This window comes from Coregonus clupeaformis, chromosome 8, assembly GCF_020615455.1.
Source record: "Coregonus clupeaformis isolate EN_2021a chromosome 8, ASM2061545v1, whole genome shotgun sequence".
In the NCBI taxonomy this organism is placed as follows: domain Eukaryota; kingdom Metazoa; phylum Chordata; class Actinopteri; order Salmoniformes; family Salmonidae; genus Coregonus; species Coregonus clupeaformis.
Genome location: NC_059199.1, coordinates 41,411,297 through 41,422,544, shown reverse-complemented (window position 1 = coordinate 41,422,544; position 11,248 = coordinate 41,411,297). Strand labels below are relative to the sequence as shown.

General features: G+C 42.5%; 1 protein-coding gene across 2 annotated transcripts in view; it reads right to left on the bottom strand.

The window, feature by feature from the left end:
• Positions 1 to 1,054: 1,054 nt before the first annotated feature.
• The window catches only part of LOC121572054 (insulin-like growth factor 2 mRNA-binding protein 3), a 31,154-nt gene continuing 20,960 nt past the window's right edge, over positions 1,055 to 11,248 (bottom strand). For both annotated transcript variants that reach the window (XM_041883921.2, XM_041883922.2), the window contains 6 exons: positions 9,795 to 9,920; positions 9,664 to 9,702; positions 9,362 to 9,436; positions 8,934 to 9,065; positions 8,615 to 8,728; positions 1,055 to 4,052 (listed from right to left, as the gene is read on the bottom strand). In XM_041883921.2, the coding sequence (XP_041739855.1) occupies positions 3,942 to 4,052; positions 8,615 to 8,728; positions 8,934 to 9,065; positions 9,362 to 9,436; positions 9,664 to 9,702; positions 9,795 to 9,920 (597 nt within the window). In that variant the 3' untranslated portion in view covers positions 1,055 to 3,941. The remainder of the gene's footprint in view (positions 4,053 to 8,614; positions 8,729 to 8,933; positions 9,066 to 9,361; positions 9,437 to 9,663; positions 9,703 to 9,794; positions 9,921 to 11,248) is intronic.

The window sequence follows — 11,248 nt, the reverse complement described above, 5'->3', positions numbered from 1 at the left end:
CCTCAGTTTTATCCCATCACAGCCATTGAACTCTGTAGCCATTTTTAAAATCACCAATGGCTTCACGGTGATGTCCTGCAGCTCAGTTCAGAAGGACAACTGCATCTTTGATGTGTCTGGGTGGTTTAACACATCATCCACAGCATAATTTACTTTATCATGCTTAAAGACAAATGTAAAAGTTCACAGGGGTGTAGACTTTCTATAAGCACTGTGGCAAAGTTGAGAGGCAGCTCTGGTGGGAGTGTAATAGTAAGGTCCCGTCCGTCCCATTTTATTATCTAGCCGCTTCCCTTAGCCTTTTCAGATCTGTGAACTCGAATGGGCCTAGGAACCAAAATGAAGCTGGGCAAAAAGTTGTTTTGACGGATATTCAGAGCTAATGATTTTTTCCCCTCACTCATGAATTTATGAAAATATATTTATACTGTGCTTCAAGCTTAATGGCTTACTTTTAGAAAATGTTAAAAAGTTAATTTAAATAACTTGATTTATCAGTGTTCAACTGCACATTACTGCCCATTCTCTGTAATGTGCACACAGTCTCTGTTGCATGAATGTACTGAGAAGCCATAGTTTCACACCAAATCTAAAAATGACATTTTGTTCTGGAATGATTTAAGAACCAACTACTCAGTTTTGAATATACTGGAAATGTGTGTAACCTACCTATCTGCATGTGTCTCTTGGGGGGGCTCACAGGTGATGTAACAAGTAACCTGATTAAAATACAATTTACATATTGGACTGAACACTATTACATGATTCTAGTAACGGACCAACTAACACAATTGACTGTTTCACACATGCCCTCGTCACTCCATAAATGTTTTGCTAGCGGTAGCTAGAGTACGTAGTGGCCGTTTAGAGAAAACCAAACCATAGAGTATGGTTTCTCCTGGCCCATAGACTACTTTCATGGTGAGGAACCATCTAACGTCAAGTTGTAATATCCTCAACTTCCCGTTTAACAAAAGGTTAAATTACACAAACATTTTAGAAAGTACATCTTACAGTAGATGGATAAGGACAGAAAAAAAAAAAACAAGACAAGTGAAGGACATAGGAGCCAATTTCACTTTTTTATTTTATTCAGAGGCGTTTGACAAGTGGAGCTGCGTGATGGGGGTGAAGGGGCACAAGCATGGTCATAGAGAGGGGGCAGGGGAGGGGGGGGAATCATGGTTAAATCAGACCACTTTTCCAAAAACGGACTCCCAAACCCAGTCCCTCCACTTTCCCCACACAAACATGATTTTCCATGTTACACAGCTAAGAAAATGCTAACAGAACAAATCACTATCAAATTAATGTAGCATCCATGAAGACAAAGGTAAGAAAGACAGTATTTATTGTTAGTCTCATAAACCAGAAACAAAAAAGGCAGGCCTTTTCTTCTTCAGTTTTAATAATTAGTTTTACTTATCATCCATTCATTGAATCAAAAACAAATTACGGGTGAATGATCTTTTTTCACAAAAAACCCAAGCAAGAAAGTTAAATACATGGAAGCCACACTACCAAAAATAAAAGCAGAAAAAAAGCAACGTTTGAGGATTTTCAATCAACTAAACTAGAAGAGTAGATTATATAAATGCTGGCAAAGGAAATATTTCTGATCACTTTTCGATTATTCGTTTAAATTCTAAGAGAGTACAACATGATTTGTTTATTTTCATTAATATCTGGGAAAGCGGAAGGGGGAGCGGGAGAAGAACGCTAAATCTAACAAATAGAAGTATGCCTCTAATTCAAATGTATGTCTAAAGAGGTAGATCAAAAAACAGAGGATGAGGAAGGGGTGAGGGAGGAGGGGGGAATAAACGTCACTTGTGCCCCTCATGTACGTAAGCGCGAGGTTGGACTGCGTGAGCACGCACGCACCCATGCAGAGAAGTGTTGCGGGGGGACTGAGGTATCGCAGCGAGCGCGTGGGCGCTAGGCGGGGTGAGGGCGCATGCCGCCACAAACCCCCCCTCAGCTGAGGTAGACGGCGTTCTATTGTGGAAGAATGGATACACTCAAACACTTTTACCAAAATCAAAACATTTACATTCTGCATAAAAAAAAGGATAAACTTGGTATAGTATTTCGTCGTTGGATTTTTTAAACTGATATTCCTCGTCCCAATCAGGGTTTATTTAGTAAATGTTTTTGTGTGCCTCTTGGCTTTTTGTAATGAATACTAATTTTAACTGCGTTCTCTCACTTCAAATCAAGGTTACAGCTGCTGCTGCTGGTTAAACAGTTACAGTAGATTCTATAGCAATAAAAGCATCCATCAGTGTGAATCCCCCCTACCTTCACCATGCAGTGAATGACACTAACAGACCAACTTGGTGGCTACTGGGGCCACCACACATGGCCAAGCTCGCTCTATGAAAAAAATTAAATAAAACCTAGTCAGGCTGTGGACTGCACTTTAGCCTGTCAGAACCCTGGGGTAACTTCCAAATTGCACCCTATTCCCCATTGCACAACTTGGAGCACTATGGGAAATAGGGTGCCATTTCAGACTATGATGATGGTTCAAGGCCTAAACAGGTAACAGAAATACAACCAACAGACCAACAGCTCTTCCATGTCTATTTCTATGATGGCTACATAGAGAACTCAGTGCTCAGGCCCATCCATTGCGTGCTATCCCATTGCAGAAGGCAGAAGAAAAAACATTAAGTGTGAAAAATTAAACGTACCATCAACAATAAGTGTCAGAACCCCAAAACGAAACGGCGTCGCTGCAGTATGTACGGTTGGCATGAATCGGCATTACTCTAATATAGTCGTTATTTTTTGTAGTTTTCAGAAGATGGTGGATTCATCAGGAAAACTGAGGCGATTTATTTTCTCTCGATACTCCAATCAACAGCCAACTGAGTAGGGCCCCAACTCTGCCCTGGGCAGTGTGTACAGACAGACTTTATGTACAGGGCCACCGTCGTCACACACAGACATCGTACACGTTGATGCCGCCGGAGAGCGCTAGAGTTGAAGGCAAGGTCAGTTGGCAGCCGACCAAATGTTTAATTTTCTTAAAAAAATAAAAATGTTCAAGAACTATTAGCTTTATAAAGTATACAAAATACCACAAAGCAAAATAAAAAATAAAATAACTGTTTTTCTCATATATATATTATATATATATAATCCATTTTTTTTTTTTAATCTTCATCTTCTTGAGGTACTAGAGATCCTGAGGTAGTTCAGTAAAATGCATATTAAATTGGTTTTCCTGGCCAACACTGTTCAACACGTCCCTTAAGTGTTAACGACAGTGTTATCCTCAACTCTAAATATATTTATATATCTATAAAATGCATCCGAATTTATAAAATGCCACTATCAACACCGGCACAGGGGCACCCGGTTAAACCACCACCGGGGCCCCTGTCCAATCAAACAAGAGTATTACCCCTAGCCCTGCCACTCCATCTAAACCCCTCCCCCCTCATCATCCTACCAGGACTCCAAGCAATGCCTTTTTCTTGCCACAGAAAACTCAGGAGAGAAAGCTTCATCAACCAATTAAACAAACACCTCATCCAGGGCGAAAAACAAAATACTAAATAAAAAAAGGTAAAAACTGAAACTTGTGTCAAAATGAACACCTGTCATCAACATGTGAGGTGGTTGAGTGTTACCACACCAGGGAAGGGGATAATTCTTATTTCTTTCTTAAACGAATGAGGAACCAATCAGGACCCATCCGTGTGGTGAGAGGGTGCGTGACAACGTTGGAACCCCCTGAAATACATTCTCAGAGAGGTGAGGTGATGGGGGGGGGGGGGTTTAAGGTCTTATCCACACTGTGGTGTGTCGGTCGAGGAGGTCACTGAGAGGGGGGTGGGGGTGTACAGTAGGGTACCCATGACCCTTGATGCCCGTGTTTCCCCTCTGGTCTCTGCTTTGTCTTCAGGCGGTTCAGTCACTGGCCCCCCCGTCTACTTCCGGGAGGGGCGGGCGAGGGGCGGCCCCTCCCCGCGGGGCGAGGGTTTGGGCTGTTGTTGCCGTCTCACCTGGGACAATATCTCCTGGATCTTCCTCTGGGCCAGCTGGGGAGGGGTCAAAGGGCAAAGGTCAGGAACCTCATCTAACACTGGCATGCACACATCCATTGCTTCTAAGGTGAGTAGAATTAAGAATTAATCAAGCAGAAAGGTTAACGTGGCGGCTTCTGAAATAGCACCCTATAGTACTGAATGGCATCTTATTCCTTATATACAGTGCCTTGCAAAAGTATTCAGACCCCTTGGATTTCTTCACATTGTGTTACAAAGTGGGATTACAATGGATTTGTCAACAATCTACACAAAATAGAAACATTCTAGCATTTTTAAAAGATTAATACAACAATTCTAAATAAAATAATCGTTGCATTAGTATTCAGTTTCCTGAGTCCATTCATGTTAGAAACACCTTTGGCAGCGATTACAGCTGTGAGTCTTCTTGGGTAAGTCTAAGAGCTTTGCACATCTGGATTGTACAATATTCGCACAATATTCTTTTCAAAATTCTTCAAGCTCTGTCAAGATGTTGGGGGTCATGGCTAGACAGCAATTTTGAAGTATTACCATAGTATTTCAAACAGATTTAAGTCAAAACTAACTTGGCTACCTCGGAACATTCACAGTCTTATTGGTTGGCAACCCGTGTAGATCTGGCCTTGTGTTGTAGGTTATTGTCCTGCTGAAAGGTGAATTCCACTCCCAGTGTCTGGTTTAGAGCAGACTGAAGCAGGTTTTCCTCTAGGATTGCGCCAGTGCTTAGCCCTATCCAGTTTATTTTTATCCTGAAAAACTCCCTAGTATTTACAGATGTCAAGCATACCCATACCATGATGCAGCCACCATGCTTCAAAATAAGGAGACAGTTACTCAGTGATGCATTGTGTTGGATTTGCCCCAAACATAGGGCTTTGCATTTAAGCCAAAAAGTGTATTCCTTTGCCATGTTTTTCTGCAGTATTACTTTAGTGCCTTGTTGCATACAAGATGCATGTTAGGAATAATTTTAATTTGGGTTCTTTTCACTCTGTCATTGAGGTCATTATTGTAGAGCCACTAGAATGTTGATCCATCCTCAGTTCTCCCATCACAGCCATTGAACTCTGTAGCTGTTTTAAAATCACCAATGGCCTCATGGTGACATCCCTAAGGAGTTTAATTCCGGTCCTGCACCTCAGTTCAGAAGGACGGCTTCATCTTTGATGTGTCTGGGTGGTTTAATACATCATCCACAGCATAATTATCAACTTTATCATGCTTAAAGAGATATTTAATGTCTGATTTGTTATTTTTAACCATCTACCAATTACTGCCCTTCTTTATGAGACTTTCAAAAACAGCTCCCTGGTCTTTGTATATGAGTCTGTCAAATGTTTGGACACACCTACTCATTCAACGGTTTTTCTTAATTTTTACTATTTTCTACATTGTAGAATAATAGTGAAGACATCAAAACTATGAAATAACACACATGGAATCATGTAGTAACCATGAAAATGTTAAATAAAAATATATTTTATATTAGAGATTCTTCAAAGTAGCCACCCTTTGCCTTGATAACAGCTTTGCACACACTTGGCATTCTCTCAACTAGCTTCACCTGGAACGTGCAAGATTGTGCAAAGCTGTCATCAAGGCAAAGGGTGGCTACTTTGAAGAATCTCAAATATAAAATATATTTTGATTTAACATTTTCATGGTTACTACATGATTCCATATGTGTTATTTCATAGTTTTGATGTCTTCACTATTATTCTACAATGTAGAAAATAGTAAAAATTAAGAAAAACCGTTGAATGAGTAGGTGTCCAAACTTTTGACTGGTACTGTATGTACAGTTGAAGTCGGAAGTTTACATACACTTAGGTTGGAGTCAATAAAAGTAGTTTTTCAACCACTCCACACATTTCTTGTTAACAAACTATAGTTTTGGCAAGTCGGTTAGGACATCTACTTTGTGCATGACACAAGTAATTTTTCCAACAATTGTTTACAGACAGATTATTTCACTTATAATTCACTGTATCACAATTCCAGTGGGTCAGAAGTTTACATACACTAAGTTGACTGTGCCTTTAAACAGCTTGGAAAATTCCAGAAAATGATGTCATGGCTTTAGAAGCTTCTGATAGGCTAATTGACATCATTTGAGTCAATACGAGGTGTACCTGTGGATGTATCTCAAGGCCTACCTTCAAACTCAGTGCCTCTTTGCTTGACATCATGGGAAAATCAAAAGAAATCAGCCAAGACCTCAGGAATTTTTTTTTTTGAATTTTAATCCCACTTTGTAACAAAATGTGACGAAATCCAAGGGGTCTGAATACTTTTGTGCATGGCCCTGGTCAAAAGTAGTGCCCTTTATAAGGAATAGGGTGCCATTTCAGATGCAGCTATTGATACATGCTACACAGATGTGAAGCAGTATGGTGGACAATCCTTACATAAAGAAGCCGACATTGTACATTTTACTCAAACCACATCTGTTGGCTTTACCAAGATTTAACAACCCATCTGTACTCCCTTTCCCCTACGCAGTGGTTCCCCAATGGTTTCTTTAAGGAACTCAGTCCAGCTTTCAACTTAGTCTTGAAAGTTGCACAAGCTGCATTTTCTAAATTGGGCAGTGCATCATCATCAGTTTTCCTCTTGTCATGTCAGTCATTGCATACCTTAGAGAGCTATTTATAACTTGTCAGAAATGTCCAGATCAACTAGCCCATGTCAGCTAACGTTTTTTTAGCTAGTTTTTTAGCCCATAGATTGTAGTAATGTTTGAGTCACTCAAATATCACACGAATACACATTAGACATGGTAAAATGTATATAATTGCAGGAAATAAGCTTTGAACCTGCAACATGAGGGGTGTGAACAGTTTGCCATGAACAGTGCTTGTGCCCATAGAAATAGACGTGGTGCGTGCATGCGCACGCACAGGGGGGCGCAGGATGTTCCCCAATGCTGGAAGGGGGGATGAGTAAAAAAAGGTTTGGGAACCCCTGCCCTACAGCACACAACTATACTTCCTTTATCCAGTAGGGATTCATATTTTCCAGAGAATCTACCAAGTTTCAATACCGGGAATAATTCATATTTATCACGAGAGTCCCGGGAAATACCTCAAATCAGAAGTGCCCATTTAAAGCGTTTAAAACCAAGGTATGGTCACCATGCCACGGTTCTCCCCAAATAAGATGGGCACTGCGCCGCCTTGTCGGCTTGACCACAAAGTAAAGATCTGAGCAAATTAAACTGAGATATAGTAATGATAGAGTAACTATCTTTGATCAGCAATTACATTGTTGTGAATTGTGAAACAGGCCGTTCATGAATTCCGAGCGTTATCGTGTTCCTCAATTCAGCAGTAGGCGATTTCGACACAGAGCGCACTCAGGACGCACCCAGAGTATAGTGTTGGCGAATCATACAAACGTAACGTCAGTCAAATGACAAAAGTTGCTAAGCTTGCTAGATAACCTCCAACGAATGACAGAATACCTCCTATATTTGATTATACAGATAGCAGATCAGCTCATGAATAACTGGGGTGAAGAGTGAAAATAGTTTAAATATCAAGGTATTTTAACGGGGTCCAACTCTGTTTTAAAAATATCCATATCTACTCTCATACCGTTTGTTGATCACACAATCTCTACCGAAACTTTCAAGTACGGGGGAAATGTTAGTGGTATTTTGTCATGCATAGGCGAGAGGTGTGCTTTGATAATGCAACATACATACATACATACTTACACACACATAGATACATATATAACAGAATAAAGTTAGGAATTTTCATGCGAGACAGGAGTCAGGATTTTGGGTTACAGCGGAATTGGATAGGAAAATAGCCTAGAGTCTAGGACAGGAGAAGATAGCATTTTCCCTCATGCCTCTGAATTGTTAACAGACTTCATGTCTGTGACCGAGATGCATATGTAGTGAATTGTGCATAGACCCATCACGTGACTGTCTGCAGAGTCACAATGACAGCTCAGAGGCACACCTTCTATAGGTTATACTGCAGGCGTTTCCTGTAGGGTTTATGAACTGTATTTGGGTTGCTTGTGCAGTCCAGCAGTGTCAATGTGTGTACTTTGAATTAATGCCGATTTTGTGTGAATTAAATATGCTAGGCTAAAGGCTTCCATGGGACAACCTTTTTTTTTTTTTGCTAATCTGATGCTGCTCATGTTGTGTATTTTGTGGAATTGCATTAGTGCCAACATTGGGGGAAACTTTTGTAATTTCCTGCATCGTCATTACATTTATTGGGGAAATGTGAAGTGTTCCTGGGACAGTCCCAGGATCCCTGTTACCCATGTTAATCCCTACAGCACAATCCAAATGGTCAGTTTCATGCATCTGTGCCCATAGCATGAACCAGCCTTTTAGCCCACTGACCGGCGCTGACTGGGATGAATATGGACTCATTCGCTCTCCCCCTGCCAGATATTACTCAGTGCCACTAGCAGACAGAAAATGATAGCTCAACCCATCTGATCCTTTCAGAACATCAGTTTGACCTGCTTTATTATTATTGCTATACTGCCCAATGTGTTGCAATTTAAAAAAACACTTCAAATAAAGTTTGATTAGAGTAACATACCTGGCTTGCATAGAAGTGTCCAGTGATTTTGACGATGACCTGGTCATTCTCATCAGGCGTCTGGTCTCTGGGGACCACTACCTCAGCACTGGTCAGGTTCTGCAGCTCATTCACCTGAGGGGAGGGTGGAGAGGGGGTTGGAGGGGAGGGTGGAAAGGGGGTTGGAAGGGAGGGAGCGAGAGGTAGAGAAACTAAGAAATTAATAAAAGATCCATTGATATTACAGCCAAAATAACGTGGTGTTTTCAATATTTCAGGAGCAGAATTAGAATACATCTGGCAACCGTAGTCACACACAGGAGACCAAGCCTCTGCGTACCGTTTTGCCTCCCTTGCCTATGACACGTCCAGCAGCGAAGGAGGGCACCTTGATGTGAGCCTCTAGTTTCACCTCCTCCTTCGGCCCAAAGAAGTTCTCCTCCTTTAGCTTCCCAAAGATACGACCCTGAGCCTGCAACAGGACAAAGGGCAAAGAGTCAGCCAGAGGAATTTCCACAACCCTCGATTGAAGCATCTTCATCTTCAAATAGCTTCATTATTTCATTTACTTGACCGGGACAATTGACATCAATCAACATATGTGAATGTGCCAGATTTAGCCAGCTAGCTAGTTGTCAACTGTTTGACTAAAAGGATTTTGTTCTCTGGATTTCTGGGAGCGAAAAGGACAACACTTTTCCTCTGGTGTGTTGGGTACTGGAAACCGCATGGCTGGTGGAGAAAGCGAGAGGACCTGAGGGCTCCTACCTTGAACTGGGCCTCTGGTGGTCCAGCGATGATCACCATCCTCTGCTTGGTGTCCATGCCTTCTGGAGGGGCTACCTGAGGGGAGGGACATGACACGTTAACACACTTTACCTGATCTAATCACGTCCCACTGCTTCCCTTTACCCCATCAGGGGTGCATCACAACAGCCTGAAGGGGCCACCCTATCCCGATCTGAACCGGAGCTCTACTCCCATATGCAGTTGTGGAGATCTGAGAGGATTGATGGGTATAAGTAACAACACGGAAAATGAATCTGAATGTTTGAAGTGAAAATAAATACCTGGTTTGCATCTACGACGCTGACTTCATCTGCACTGATCTAAAAATGGAGGGGGGGAATAGGTGAAGGAGAATACATGAGATAAGAGGCTATTTTAGGTTATTGAGATGCAGGTCCGTTAAGTCCCTCACCTTGATGGATGCTCCGGCGTAGCGTGACAGCTGCTTGATGTGTTGACCCTGTTTTCCGATGATTGCTCCGACCGCCAGCGCCGGGATGAACAGATGGACCGTCTCCGACTCCGGCTGCCCCTGGCCCTGTGGAACAGTAGAGGCCACACGACCGTAAGGAGACCACAACAGAGCCAGTCTGACCATAAGGAGACCACAACAGAGCCAGTCTGACCGTAAGGAGACCACAACAGAGCCAGTCTGACCGTAAGGAGACCACAACAGAGCCAGTCTGACCGTAAGGAGACCACAACAGAGCCAGTCTGACCGTAAGGAGACCACAACAGAGCCAGTCTGACCGTAAGGAGACCACAACAGAGCCAGTCTGACCGTAAGGAGACCACAACAGAGCCAGTCTGACCGTAAGGAGACCACAACAGAGCCAGTCTGACCGTAAGGAGACCACAGTGAGACCACACCAGGCAAACAGCGATAGCAGCCCAGTTGACCGCGACCAAGCAACTGATGCTGCGACACAGGAAGAAGCAGCCTCACAGGGCTCGAGTTCGAAATGGTACCATATTCCCTCTTTAGTACACTACTTTTGACCAGAACCATATGAGCCCTGGTCAAAAGTAGTGCACTATATAGAGAATAGGGTGCCATTTGGGACACTGCTAGGGAGACCAGTCAAATCTATCCCAATTTAACTTTATCCCCTCAGTAGCATATAGAACCACAATAGCACTGCATAACCATGAAAGCACTGTACATACATATTCGAAGAGATTGAATACAACTAAACAAAATCTCCTCAACTTCCAAACGTGGAGCATGTCCCAATTAGCTCTCTTTTCTCCCCAATTGAGCACTTGTTCACTTCCCTTCATGGTTTTGAAAGATAAAGACTGGTATATGGAAATTCCCTCCTGCCCATGACAATACCAATCCAATGCGTTTAAATTTGTGGGGAGTAGTGAACGAGTGAGGAAGGAGAGATTATTGGGACGCACCCAGGGGATAAGAGACCCTGACTCTAGAAAGATGAGAAAATCTGTAGCATCCAGCACATAGCTCAGGTAAACAGCATTCCCAGAGGGTTCTCCATTTCTCTGCAGCAACTGAACCCATCAGATAATCCCTTTCAGAATGCTTGGCCCGGCTCAGTCACTCCCCAGCGCTTCCACACACACATTCCAACAGATTATTGTATTAAAGATGACCTGTAGCAAACCGCGTGGGCTCACTGCACATGGCTGGTGTTAGAGGGAAGTGAAGTGGGTGAGATCTTTTAGATGAAGGGGCAGGGAGGCATGTTCCTGGAGGGATTACTATTCCCCATTTAGTGCACGCATAGGGCTCTGGTCAAAAGTAGTGCACTCTATAGGGAATAGGGTGCCATTTGGGACAGCGCTGCTGGTTTTAATCTAGAGGACACCATCAAATCATTACACTTCAGTTGGGGGTAAAGTAAT